Genomic DNA, 14958 nt, shown 5'->3' with positions numbered 1-14958 from the left:
CATGGGAAATGGCAGATCTTGGCAGGGGAGACAGTAAGTGAGAGCAGTGGAATGACTGTCTCATTGGTCCTTGTTTTGCAAGAATGGAGTCAGGAGCCTTATTCCTGTTATGGTCTGTATGGCAAAGAGGAGGCTGGGCATAAATATGTTGATGAGGTTTTGGGTTTGGGGTTGTTGTTTTTTTTTTTTTCTATTTTAGTCACCTCATGTAGAAACCAGAGGTCCCTTTGCGCTTGGTAGAAACCTTTCTGAAGGTTTCCTGGTAATAGCTTTCAATTAGTTTTGCTTCTTGAGGTGTAGTACAAAATCTTGGTGACAAGCTTGGTCCAGAAGATTTGAGCAGCCCTGAACAGGGACTTCTAGCACCTAAAACAACCTGGTAGATAGCAGGTAGTTTTAAAGCCTCAAGCCAGAGAAGCCTACTTTCAAGGTGAACAGTTACAGTGGCTAAAGAAAATTGAGCTTTTGGTGGTTGTCTCCCATCAGCCACAGTTTGGTTAGGCAAAGACAATGGGTGTTCTCTAATGGGTGTCTGCTGAAGACAACTGGGTTAACTGATATTTCTTGAGTTAGCCCATCATAGACCATTGGAATGTTCCATTATTAGATGACGCATGTGAACGTTCCTGTATTGGCTGTTTATTTCTCCCAGAACTTTGGAGTAGAAACCCTTCAGCTGATAGAGGATTATAGGCAGCTGGAAGATAGTTACCACTCTCCCAAACAGATATGTTGAAAGGAGGATGTGTATAACCTTACTGCTGTTAAAAAAAGCAGTTCTTCAGGATAAATGAGCCAGCAAATAAGCAGCTCTTGGGGGGACTCAAATTATGTTGTGTACCTACCTTTCATATTACAGTTGTATTTTAAGTAGTGAATATATTTGTTCGTTCTCTGCCATCCCCTGCTTGTGTTAGTGAGGTTGACTACAAGTGTATAGAAGTGCATGTGCCTTTCCCAATAAGATAGTTAAATAAGTTTTAGAAACTTATTTAAGCTAATAATTGCTTTTTTTGATATCTTGGTCCTGAAAAATATAATTTAGAATTTATCTATATGAAAATTCCTGTGTTTAACAGAAAATTGACTACAACAAAACAGAGTAACTTTGATGTGAAAGAAAATTATTAGAAAAATGGAAAATAGTATAGCTGGCTTCAGAGTTTAGCTGGATCTATATTCTGTTTCACCCCCTGTTGTGTCAATTTCCAAGTGATAATATCTTGTAAGCATCATATATATAAAAACCTTAGTGGCTTTGAACAGAAAGAAACAGATTAATAGCAGCAAATCCCCCACCAAAAATCCTTCTGGACGCAAGCCAGGTATAAGTGCTAGGGGACTACTTTTGTCATTCTTTGTTTTAAACTTCTGTGAACTTATTGTGAAGGAAATTGACTCTGATTTGTGTCCATAGTAAATGCTGTTTCAAAATGTGTTTAATTTTAACAGTATAGTTTATATTGCAACCAAACATAAGCATGTGAAACTTTTGTTTTCCTGTGTAGGTGATCTCTACGGTGCCATAGGCTCTCCAGTTAGACTGACTCGAACGGTTATTGTTGGGAAGCGCAAGGAGCTGGTGCAGCGCTTGCTCTATGTTCTAACGTACTTCATTCGGTGCTCTGAGCTGCAGGAAAATCAGCTGACATGGAGTGAGAAGGCTGGGGAAGGAGAGCAAGTGCTAAATGGGAGCAAGATCACAACTGCACTGGAAAAGGGAGAGGTAGAGGAGTCTGATTATGTGGTTGTCACTGTTAAAAATGAACCTGCTCTTGTGCCTCCAATCCTACCTCCAAAGAATGATGGAAGTAAGAGCAATGGTGTTGCAGAGTGGATACATGACCCGGAAAGCACTCATGCTGTCCCCACATCTTCAAAAGAAAAGAAAGAAGCATTAGGAAAGGCCAGTCAGAACTCTGAAGCTCCTGTTGACTGTCTCACTAGCAGTCTATGTAAAGGAGCAGCTGACAGTAGGAAAAGAACTGTCACTGATACAGGAATTGTATCCCACCTCTTTGAAGAGCCATCTAAATTGGAGGATTTAATGGATATAAAGAAGAACAAGAGCCAGAATGAGAGAAAAGTGGAAAAGCAGTTGTCTAGTAGGTCATCTGCCTTACCTTGTCCTGAAAGGTCTGGCCACAGGAGTTCACACCTAGAAAAGGTCACCTTTCATATTGGAAGTTCTGCATCACCAGAATCGGACTTAGAAACCCATAGAAGAGAAATGGAAGAAAATCTGAAAGCATTCAGAAAAAATCCAGAGGTGATACATTGTGCCTCAAGTTCCACAAATCTGATTGTGGATGCTTCCCAGAATCAAAAAGAAGGTTGTGAAGCTGCCTTTGTACCCTTCGGTAAACATGTTTGTTACGCAGAAATCCCACCTTGCGAGGGGAAGGAGACTACATTTAACCAACATATAGAAAGTAGAGGAATGACATTTAACCAACATATAGAAAGTAGAGGAACTGAAATTAATTTAGCAAACACAGTATCTAGTGAACCACTTTTGCCCACAGATAACATAGAAACTGTAAAATTGCCAAACCTGAAAGAAACTAGAACTTTATGCTCTGGCAATCTGGAGAACTATTCCCCTGGCTGTGTAGAAGTAGGTTCTGCTGTCAAACAGGATTCCCCTAAAGTAGGTGCTAAAGATGTCCCCTATGGGGACGCTGGAAGGAAAATCTCCTTCAGAGCTGAAGGGGATATTCCAAGGAATGAGAGTTCAGACAGTGCTCTTGGAGCCAGTGATGAAGAAGGTGATTGTTGTATCCCTGACGAAGTGCATCACAATAATGTCAGCAAAAGACTTGAAGAGTTTGCAGAAGTGGAACTTCCTTTACCAAGGTAAAAATTTTTTTAACTTAGAACTAAAGGCAGTCAAAAGCTGCTGCTGCTTTAGAGATGTTCTGGGTTTCTGGGGTCTTAAGTTCCTTGCAAACAAATCCGTAACAGATGGTGATGTAGTTAGGGTTTTTTGTAAACAGACTTGGCAAAAAGAAAGCCAAGATGGAGCAGGTTCAGGTAGTGAAGTTTTGTGACAAAGATCTTATTCAAATGCCTAATAAAAAGTGATCAAACTTTTTTTGTACAAATTGCCTGAAACATTTAATGTAGATGTGTAGACAGAGCATCTGATGATAAGCAAAACTTAAGCTTTGCTTAAACTGCTAACTTTAGATTTGACATATTTGACAAATCCAAGACAGATTTGAAGTAAATAAGGGCATCTTATTTGAAAACTTTGAGCTTTACAGATGCACATGGAGCTTGCTGATGCTTAAGGTAGTTAGCTAGAAAGAGCTTGCTTCTTGGGCTGAGTTGGAGGAAACTCAAATTTAGCAAATCTGTTAGCAGCAGAACAGGGAGCTCATACATACCATGGCCTCTAATACATGTAGACTTCCCTTTTCGTATAATCAAAGGAATCAATATATTGTTAAAGTTCAGCTTTTAAAATCCTTGTTTCAAAGAGCACCAGTAAATGATACTGTATTCCGAGTACAACTGTTGATTAATATTTGCAGTAGAAGCAGGGGTGATAAACCAAACTTGGCATTCATATAAAATCTGAGTGCAGTTTGTCAAGCAAGAATCTTACCCGCTTTGTATTTCTGTATTTCAGGTCAAATACAATCAGCAGTCAATGCGTGAAAAATTTTGGAAGATCGCTTCTAGGTGGTTACTGTCATACATATATACCTGATCTAGTGCTACATGGAATAAATAATGACGAAAAACTCAAGCAGTGTCTACTAGCAGACCTACTTCATGCAATGCATGTGAGTTAAAGTGCTGTTGTGAGCCATAGTTGTGATATTACTGAGATCTACGGAAGCAGGCCCTTTGAATAGGTTTCTCTTGACTTACCTGTTCTGAACAGCCACACTCTTCTTGAAAGATGCAAGCCCTTAATTCATTGTGTGCAAAGCCTATTCACACAAGAATCACATGTACTTTTCTTTATATTCTCATAAGACTTCTCTCCAAAGATAAACACAAGGAAAATTGTTTGCAACTTCAAGTTACAAACAAGGAGGGGGGGGAAAATCACAAACTTTGTCTCTTTTCAGTCACAATAGCAGACAAAATTATCTATATTTCATATGCAAGTTGAAGCATCTTATTTTGCCACTTAGTGGCATGTGTTGCAAGGGAGACGAAGTCTTGTGGAGCCCTGTATTACGCTAGATTGTAGCAGAAATGACTGACTACAGAAAGTAATTCTCTATAGGTAAGAACTTTGCCGTGTTCTTACTCTAATTTAGGTATACTCCTAAATCATGTAATTAGTTTATAGCTAATCTTTCACTACAGTAACTGTGACCTTAGTAAACAATTTTAAACATTTATCTAGTAATTGTCAACAGCTTCTGTCTAGAGCAATTAAGAATCGTCCTGCTGGAATGAGTTCATGTACTATCCAAAACAGTGATGTGTGTTTATGTAACTTCTTTAAACACCATCAGATCAGTCTAATATTATACTGTCTCTTCATACATACTCTGCCTTGATAGTGCATACTGAAATCCTTTACATCTCTGAAAAATTAAATATACATTCACCATCACTGGATCAGTATAATTATTACTCTTTTCATTTTGGAAGAAACTTACATTATCAGGGAAGATGGAACACTTGAACAAAATAATATTGGAGTGGTGCTTTTTTTTCTTTTTAAGCATTACTTAAGCAAAATGAAATGTCTTGGTCAAATTGGCAGTTGCAACTTAACTGACCCAAATGTTGCTGAATGTAAGCTCTGTCACTGAATTTGGTATTTCCTGTCATTTTTGAGATGCCTTTGGTTTTCTATTGGACAAAAATATTCACTGGATCACTTTCTTACTGCCTCAGTGTGAATAAAAGTGGAACCTCAAACTAAGTTGTGGAAATGTATATGAAAGTGTCATGTAATGCTTGTATTTTGTATCTCTTGCAGCACCCAGTGCTAGATGAGCCCATAGCAGAAGCTGTCTGCATTATTGCAGACACAGATAAATGGAACGTACAAGTAGCTACAAGCCAGAAGAAGATGATGGACAATATGAAGTTAGGCAAGGATGTTTTGGTTTCGAGTCAAGTATCCAGTTTATTGCAGTCTATTTTACAGCTTTACAAACTCAACGTCCCAGCTGACTTTGTAAGTATTTCTTTACTGAAGACTGAATCTAATGAAAATTGCTTAGCTTAGGTAGCAAATGCAGGGTCTTGTATGCTGTGTTGTGATACCAATGAACTAATGCCTGAAATAATGCAGAGTTGGTACAACATATTTAAAAGAATGCATGCTACGGTCCAGGAACATGTACTTTTTTATCTGTAATCTATATCTAATAGATCAGATAAAAATTGACTACTCCAAAATACACATGCCAAAACTCAAGTTGTTTACCCAAGCCTGTTTCTAGCATACAACTTCCTATTTTTGGGCTTTCTATCCAACCCCATGCAGTAGATGCTGCTTCTCTCTCCTCAAGTAATTGTACCTCTGTGTGTTTACTTGACCCTTCTGTTTTATGCATATTTTAGCCAACCCTGTCAGCAAGCACTCTGTCTGGCCGATGTCTCTGTAGGATTGCTGGGAGGAGACTGAAACCTGAAAACACCTTGGGGAGGGGGGATTGCAGCAGGGGGGGTGTTACTTTGACATATTGCATACTCCCTATCCCACAGCATCCTTTTCTGTCCTCACTGGGAGCAGAGTTCATCAGAGCAAATCAGTAATGCTGGTTTTGCTGATTACAACAAAATTACCCACAAGTCTGACGGTAGTAATTATAATACAGTTTTTAATGTACGACTGTAGGTGAGGCAAGATGGGATGTTTTCAGTAATTGCCCCTTCTTCAGTTAACAGATTTGGTTTGTCCTTCAGCAGATAGCCTTGAGAAACTTTGTAGGAAGCCTGTCTAATGACTGTGCTAGCAGATGGAAGAGGAAGACAGAGCTCAACACTAACAGATGTAAATATTATTAGTTGGCACTGTTTTGGATAAAATTAGTGGTATTGATTATGCTAAATCCTGGAAGTCAAGTGCTAGGCAAAATATGTGGGTACACTGTCAATGTTGTCTCTGGATTCTTTTGAGCATTGAAAAATATGCAACTTTGGTTAAAATTCTGTCCTAACGCTTGCACAGTAACACCTTAAATTCTGGGGGTTTTAAACTGGATAGTTGATTCTGCAACCAAAGGGTTCTTTCCAATGTTGCCTTGGGGTTTGTGTATGCAACTTCTGTTTGCTTTGTGTGGTGTGGGAATGGTTTGGAGGTGGACTACTTTTCAGATTTTTTTAATTTCCTTTTTCTTACAAAAAGGAACAGGGAAGTGACAGTGCTAGTAGCTTGTAAACTTTCTATAATCCGTGTTAGAGACAGTTTGATCCTTCTGTTGGTGGGTTTTACAGCTCTCTTGCAGCTCTACAGAGCCATTGGTGCATAGAAGTTAAGCGTTCCACTAAACTCTAGGGGGAGAAGTGTGACTCTTTTATTGTAGTGATTCTATTGATTTAAACTTTGGCAAAAACATATGTACTAGTATTGAGCAGAGATGAGCATAATGCGGTATGTTTGAAGCTTCCTTTAGGAGAGTAGGTTTCTTGACATGCAGTTACTATTCAGATGAAAAAGTTGTTTGTTTTTTTGTGGCACAACAAAAAACAAAATCCAACTTGAGACCAAATGAGGAGCAAGTGGTGATATCTTTGTTTTGGCACTTCAGCTGGTAACCATACTGCAGAGCTTTGCAGTATGCCAGGTGAGAGGGAAGTGATGATAGCAACTGCAGCATGTCAGCAATATGTCAAAAGTTTTACCTGCGCCATTAAACTCTTTTTAAGCTACTTTTCTATTTTTAGAAGTGACTTGACATCTATTTTTTTTTCATTTAGTTAATGAGAAGCTGCAGAGGAAGCTAACATTAAAAAAAAAAAAAACCTTCTGTACCTCGCTAAATGTGGACATTTTGGAAAAAAATGGATTTGTGCACCAAGCTTATGGGGAAAAATATATTTTCATTCTGGCGTTCAGGAGGAGCAGATAATCTTATGTAAAGAATCCCTTTTAGAATAATGTGGGATTCTTCCTTACTTGCTCCCTCACAACTTAAAATAATAAAAATCCATCAACCTTTGATACGAGTACTGGAATTGAAATATATTGAACTGCTACTTTGTGAATCAGCTGCATGCTCCCCTGAACCACTGAGGATGTGCTTATAGGCTTTTTGCATGAGGGTTACCTGTAGTGGAAAAGATAAGTGTTTCCCTTTTAGTTAGAATCAGAAGTGTTATGATTATAATGACTTGAGTGAAAGCTTTCTTGAAGCAAATGTATCAAACTACACTCAAAAAGCTTTTGCCTTTCGTCAACTGGTGGTAGTGATCTTATTCTACTACTATGTAGCATGCTTTTAAAAATCTTCATCTTACTCCAGACCATCAGAAAAATACACAGTAGGCTACCTACAAGCATGAGTCTTTTTTGCTCATTATTTTTTAATTAGCAAAACTGGTTTCACAGGATCTCATTTCTAATAGTCATAGCTTTTGTTCAACTTGAAAAGTACATTGGACAATGGCCTGAAGCAATTTGCTGCTACTGTTTCTAGTTGCTGTCTACGCCTGCCGGATGGTTATGCACTTGATAATGTGAGGTTCTGCGTGTGCTTCCTGCTTTCATCTCCTGGAGTCTGGAGAGCTGAACTAATTTAACTTTTTTGAAGTGGTCATCCCTGTGGAAAGAAGGAATATTGAATTGAGTGTACCTTTTGTCCTAGAACAAAATACCTGATAAGACATCCTACCTACTCACCTTGTGAAGACATCCTATCTACTGACCTTGTCTTACCAAAAAGCCCCCTCTCTCTCTTTGAAGCTAAGGTTCATCTGCTCTCCTGCAGTTGGTGTATGAGAAATTACCGTGTGTTACATGACTGTATTTAAAAATAATATGCATTTCTAGCATGCTACTGCTGAAGGAAAAAGGGGAGTTATTAATTTGGTATTTCACTTTGAACCTTGCAACCTTGGTGCAAACAGCATCAAAAGTTTAAGCAATTTTAAACTAGAAACTAGAAGTACCTAGGACTAATAAAAACAAATATCTAAAAATGATATGTAACCTAGCTTCTGCAGTAAAGTAGTGAGCAAAAGAGCTATAATTTTATTATGAATAAGATAATTGTCTTCTGCTTGTTGCGTGTTAGTTTCTTGAATGGCAGATCCTTTGAGCTAAAGTACTAATTCTAGTAACTGTTGTCTAAACTGAGTCTTTCAGAAAAAAAAGCACTGACTTAAAACAAAGACGTATTGATCCAAGTGTTCTGATATGATTCTTATTAAGATGTCTTGAATGTCTTTGAACCCGGTTAAAACTATTTAAGTCAGCTGAAACACTGTGGCTGACTTGGGTAGAAAATGGATGTGCAGTTTGTGCAACGAACTTGCTGCCCGAGAAATCTGGAATGCCCCAGCTCTCTGAAGGGATTCCCCTTTGAGGGGGTAGTGTAACTTTATTGTTGCTAGCACAGCTGTAACAAAACTAATTGTCTCTCTTGGATTTTGGAGTGGAGATTTAGTTTGAAAGATGTTCTAGCTAAGACAGAAGCTAAAATGATATGCTTACATTTCTGTAAAATTTTCATGCAGTTGCTAAAGCCACTCTGAGGTTTTTGGTCTGTGTTTACAGTGCATAATGCATCTTGAGGATAGACTACAGGAGATGTATCTCAAAAGCAAAATGCTTTCGGAATATCTGCGAGGACATACAAGAGTGCATGTAAAAGAACTAGGAATTGTATTGGGGTGAGTATTGCAAGTATCAGTCTTTACCAATGGCAAAACTTGGGGCAGTTATTTTCCTTTTCAGTTTCTGAATGTTGACATCTTGTTCCCATGAGGACGTGCTTCTTATTTCATATTTAGCACTCTCCTCTTTCACGTGCCTAATAAAGTGTAAAATTGGGTTCTATACTGAGCCATTTGTAAATTGGGAGGAGACACATTTCTATAACAAGAACAAATTACTTGTAATTCTCACATCTTCAGATGGGAGATACTTTGGACTTTGGTCATTAGGAGGTTATCCACACGTTCATGCACACTCTTTCTAGCTCAATCTCCTTCATGAAAACTTCATCCCAACAAACACTTGAGAATTTTTGGAAGGTTAGGTGGTGCAGTTGTATCTTGAGGGAAGAGGGGTTATCGAAAAGCAGGTGTAGGAAAATTGACAGGTGTCCTGTTTGGCAGCTGTCTTCTAATAATAGTAATTGATTGGCACACAACAATTAGGGGTACGCCTGCTGACAGTAGAAGAGGGGGAAGTGGGAACAAGTGAATACCCAGTCCCAAGAAGACAGGTTTTAGCACTGTAGGTAAATCTTGAGCAATCTGGATAACAATAAGTTAAGATTTCATATTGGGAAATGTAGCTGTAAATAGCGAAACTCTGAAATAAGCATTTTTCTCACTGTATATATATAAAAATATATATACATACAGATATATACATATGTCCTGGTCTCTCAGTAGCTTTACATTTCAAAATGGTTGGAAACTGACCATTGCATTTGAGAGACATTCCTGGTACTGTTATGCATTATAACTAATAATTCCAGCTTTTGGTCATTTTTTGTAAGAAAGTATACTATATGGTGAACTGAGTTATATTAAAAGCATGAAATGCACAGTCTTCCATAAACTGATGTTTAATACTTTCTGAAAGTGGGCTTATGGTGCCTACTGACTGGTAAAACTACAAGTTTAGCAAAGAAATAAAAGTTTTTATTTTAACCACAAAAGATTCTATACCACAAAATGTAATGCTGCTATCTTTTGACTTAAATGGTAGCATATTTCTTGGGTTTAAATGTTATTACCTACATTTACTGGTATGTTATGAGTAATGGCAATAAATAATAATTAAACAATGAACTCAGTTATAGCAAGACATGTCCAGTTTCTTTAAAGTGGATGAAAAATAACGTCTTTTGTGAAGGTGACTGTATTTTAAAGCCTATCTCTCTCTTTTTTTTTAATTTCTAGGATTGAATCCAATGACTTGCCTTTGTTGGCTGCTATAGCAAGTACTCATTCCCCGTATGTTGCTCAAATACTCTTATAAATTATGATCTCAGGATAGTCATTCCCTTAAAGTAAAATAAAGAAAATGGGAATGTTGAATGAAGAACAGAGGTGCCAAGCAATGGTAAAGGGGAACACTGAGAAAAGCAGGTGATGACTGTACATTCTACCACCTTTTGATTCCAGTTCCAACCGGATGTTTTATCGGAGGACTTCAGTTTACATAGCGTAAAAGGCATTCAGGTTTTTATTACAATCTCACTTCTGACTTAAATCAAGAAAGTGACTGTATCTGTGCATTTTATTTTTATTCAAAGGACAAAAGCTAACACTATGTGGCAGACCAGGAGCTGCCATCCACAACGCTGCTCAAAACCATGAAGTAACAGTTAAAAGAACAAGTGGGTTAGAGTGAATTTTGTAATACTATGCTTGTGAGTGTGGTGTATGTTTCTTTGCTGGGGGGGAGGAGGAGCTGTAAACTATGTATATAGCATTCCTATACACAAGTGTATTAGGTGGGACATGACTTTCTCCTAGAGCATACGCATGACTTTGTGTAGTAGAAGTGATGGGCTCAGAACAAGGAACCTGGATTCAGCAGCCAAATGTTATGTGGGAATGGAGGTGGACGTGAAGTTATGTGACTTTTCCCTTTAAGGACAAGAGGTTAAGAAAGCTGTGGCTGCTTCTGTTTCAATGAGGAGGCATTCAAATGAGCCCTTACCTAGAAATGGAATGGACTTCCAAAATAGGGATTTTATGGGAAAGCCTTATGGAATTTCTGCTACAAGTTTACATTTGTTGCTGATGCAACTTCAATAACTCTTTTGAGTTTCTCTGTGACTGTAGTCCTGGGAACTAAACCTGTGTTCTTGGTGTCATCAAGTATTACAATCTCCGAGGAGTATGAATTTGACAAACTTGTGTATGATACCAGTGCTGTTAGCGCGTGTCTGTGCACACGTACACCAGGCAATTGGCACAAACTGAAGACAATCTTTTTAGGGAAATAACAGACAACAAACAACACCCCACCAAACTTCTAGTGAAAAGTAGTGATTTTGGTTTTTTTTTTCAGCTACTAGTTGTCACTCTAGGAATAAAAGAGCATTGTTTAAAGTAAAATGAAACGTAGGGGACAAACCCCAATATTTGATATTACTATGAATGTTTGCAATTACCCTTTTTGATTCTACAGAAATCTCAAACTATCATCTGGGTGCCTTTCCTTAACAGGTTAACTACTCTGAGACCAGAAACTACTTCTCTATTAGTTGATACTGGCCTTCTGTGTTTCTAGAAAGCGAAATAAAATTTTGTATTTTACTGTTTTCATGTGGTTGATAACACGAATGTAAAAAAAAAATAATTATTTTGCATAAAGCACTGTTAAGCTGGATATGAAACTATGGACCAGACTGAGGAGAGAACAAAGGATCAAAACAAACATTCTTAAAGAAACAGAAAGCTCAATGTTGGACCGTTCTGTTTGTGAGCCAGCGTGAATGAAGTGTCTGAAATTGTCAGCTCGCAGGCAAACTGCGAGCAACACAATTGCTTGGGAATACTGAATTCTATTAAGAAACTCCGGGTCACCGAGTTCTCCTCGTTGGCGATTACAGATTTTTAACACTGAAGGGACACACTTTTATTAAAGTGTTTTTATTTCCTACTACCTTGATGTTTGGACTTTTCTACAGTAAACTTTCAATGATTTGAAATAATGAAATGTGCATATTGTGAGTTGTTTAAATGTGATGGGGGTCTTGGTTAACCTTGTGTTGCTTTTTGAGGGAAATAGGTAGACTGACTTACTGTGAAGAGAGGTTGTTTCCAAGTGGAAGGATACTTAATATTCTGAAACAATGCTTCTAAAGCTATTCCCTATACGCTGCGTTTCTGACCTGACATTCCAGATATTTCTTTTATCACGTTTTCATACTTGTCCCTAGTATTCTGCCTAAAAAAGCTAAAATCTTTCAATAGTTCAGGTTTTCTCCTACTGCTTTATAGTTAAGCAAACTTCTCATATCTTTGGTATGTGAATCCTTCTATCTGTTGGAAAGTCAACTTACCTCTGCGTGTAGCTGTTAGCAGATACCACTCTCTATTCCACAAGGTTAAGATAAAGCAAGAACCATAGAGCAAGTCACATATTCCTAAACTACCCGTGATGGAGAATGTGTGTGCGCGCATGTGTAAGACTATGAAACTGCTTCCCTGAGTGTATATAGAAATCCTCATGTACTTTATCTATTTCATGTCACTCTTAAATAGTAGCTGAGTTCATTAAAAGTCAATTCCAGTTCTCTTAAAGTATTAGTTGGGTTCTTACCTGAACAGACTCTGACAATTCTTCAAAGAGATATGTGCTAACACAGAAATATGTGCTTTTGTTGTCATAGAGTATACTAAGGAGGTCAAAGGTCAGCCAACATTCAGTGATTTCAAGGCTGATACCATGATCAGTAACACCTGATCTTACTACATCAACTATTTAAGGAAAATTCTTTTTAAAATCTGCCTTGTGGCAAGACATCGAATTAACGTAGGTGTGGCATGTGAGCCCATGGTCAAAAGCACTTGGATTTTCTTCAGCCCAGGCTAAAACTTAATAGTTTTTGCTGCTTTCTCTAACATTTTGCTGCTCTTCAGAAATCACATGATGAACTATCTTGTTCTCACAATTTTAGTTTTGGGGGAAAGAAAATCCAAAATTCAAGCTGTTTGTTACCTTTAAAAGGCTTTAGTCTAAATAAAGTTAAATACATATTTTTCCCCTCTACCAAATGTACTACCTCAGTTGACAAGATTCCACCTTCTAGGGCTTTTTCTGACTCGAAGTCTTTAACTTGTTTTTGGTAGCATCTTGCTGTTTATGTAAATTAGTGTGGCATGACAGGGCAGTAAGTATTTACAGATGTGTTGTTAGACATCTTTAGGGCATGTTTCTGTTTTTATTTTAATAGGATGAAAAGTGATATGAATGTACAGATGTGTTTAAAATTGATAATGTAGCTAAATTTTCAAATATTCCAAAGTTGTTTTTATCAGTATTATGTAGTTTTTGTAAACTTAATACATACTTTCTTGGTTAAGTGGGAGTGCACAGTCTTTCCAAAATCCCACATAAATGCAGTTTACACAGTGCAATTTAAAGAATGTATGCTTTTTTTCAGGCAAGACTAAACCTTCATACACAGAGGGGAGGAATGAACTGCTAAATTGTAGTACTTAATCGAAATGAATTCTTTAACCCCAAATCATACCAAGATCTAAACATGTTAAGTAGGTACTCTCTGAACTAACATGTACAACTTTCTTCTGCCGAAAAGAAATGAATAGATACTGATTCTGTAATTCTCATTTCTAATGGCATCCTCCAGAGTTACAGATTGATCTTCCCCACCCCCTACTGTATGCATCTTTACTCTTAAAGTCAAAAACCCTTTTCAGACACACCAAACTCTTGTAGATAAAGTTTACACAAAATGATCACTTACCCCTCAAGTATAACTTCTCCTTCAGTTAAAAGGACCCAAATCAAAATCAAGTCTGAACTGCTGAATATACTCTAGACGCTTTTTTTTTTTTTTTTTTTTTGAGGTCAAGTGGGCTAATTTGACATTCATAGCAGGTTTTCCATAGTAGAAAAAAATGTGTGTTGCTATTGCATGTTTGGAGAGCATAGACTTTTTTAGGAATGACTGAATACCGATGTCAAACTACATGGTTTTCTTTTTTTTTCCTTATAGCTGTTTATGTATGCTATCATTTTGGTCTATTCCTTTGCGGCATTTGGTGCAATAAACTTTCTGAAATGAACATAAGCAGTATTTTGTATCTTCCTTTTTAACACTTAATTTGAAATAACTGTTCATGTAGTTGTAGCTGAGATCTAATAGTGTGTGGACATCTGATAAGTAAATGTTGTAGGAAATGTCTAACAAAAAGGCTTCACAAAATTTGGAACCTGATTGTACACTATTAGCATCTTGGGAAGACTTCTCTTATATGTAAACAAGACCTCTTATAGTGTGAAAATTAACTGTAAAAAATAATGGGAAGTGAAATGCTGTCCTTTGGAGTAGGTCCTACCGAGGTTCCACACACCTGTGTGGCTGGCTCTTAGCTCAAATGCATATGAAAAGAGCTATCTGAAAAATGTGTCACTTACATAATTCATCCAATTTTTAAAATTGCTCAAACAGGAATGAGTGACACATTGTGTCTACTAGCTTATGAGTTGGTTGATGGACTTGACATGAATTGATTTAAAATAAAGAGGTCTTCAATTTGTTTCAAATTCTCCATAACCTGAATTTCTGTTTAGTGTTTTGCAGCTTATCGGAAATGATTTTACAAAATTATTACAAAATGAAAATGGAGAAGAGATGATCAACTGTAATTATGCTGAACATCTTTGAGCAGGTCTGAGGTATCGTCTGACTTGTAAGGTGTAAGCACTTCTTGTCTGTGGACTGAAATGTTTGAGATTTGCTTGTTGGTCAGGCTAACAAGGATTGGAAATGAAATCAAATCCCAGGAACTCTGGCATCAAGGACTTTTCATAGTGCTCCGAATACAGCTTCTGGCTTTCTGGTCTGGCTGCAGTAATTATCAGCTCTGGAGCATTTGGAAATAAGTCTACTTGTTTGCTCATGCTCAAGGTGTTAAATGTGTGTGTGCACACACTTGAAATAAGGAGAAATGCCTGTTGTATTGTCTTCTGTGACTCCTGCGTAATCTGTTCTTCTGTTACTACTCTTGCACAAATGGTGACCTGTTGCAGAGGTTAACCAGACTTGGTGTTAAGGAGAATGAAAGCTTTTTAGTCTGAAAAGTACAGAAATGATGCTG

At 37.5% G+C, this 14958-nt stretch overlaps 1 protein-coding gene across 3 annotated transcripts in view; it reads left to right on the top strand.

Moving 5' to 3' along the window:
- FNIP2 (folliculin interacting protein 2) overlaps nt 1-13928 on the top strand; it is a 35977-nt gene extending 22049 nt beyond the window's left edge. For 2 of the 3 annotated variants that reach the window (XM_014943598.1, XM_014943607.1), the window contains 6 exons: nt 1509-2412; nt 2446-2856; nt 3635-3791; nt 4952-5152; nt 8699-8814; nt 10057-13928. In XM_014943598.1, the coding sequence (XP_014799084.1) occupies nt 1509-2412; nt 2446-2856; nt 3635-3791; nt 4952-5152; nt 8699-8814; nt 10057-10135 (1868 nt within the window). In that variant the 3' untranslated portion in view covers nt 10136-13928. Of the gene's footprint in view, nt 1-1508; nt 2857-3634; nt 3792-4951; nt 5153-8698; nt 8815-10056 lie in introns of all 3 variants that reach the window. The other variant, XM_014943589.1, reaches the window with a different exon arrangement.
- The last annotated feature ends 1030 nt before the right edge of the window (nt 13929-14958 follow it).

This window comes from Calidris pugnax, unplaced genomic scaffold (assembly GCF_001431845.1).
Source record: "Calidris pugnax isolate Ruff unplaced genomic scaffold, ASM143184v1 scaffold15, whole genome shotgun sequence".
NCBI classification, from domain to species: Eukaryota; Metazoa; Chordata; class Aves; order Charadriiformes; family Scolopacidae; genus Calidris; species Calidris pugnax.
Note: the sequence above shows the minus strand (reverse complement) of the source record. Positions and strands in the feature narration are given on the sequence as shown.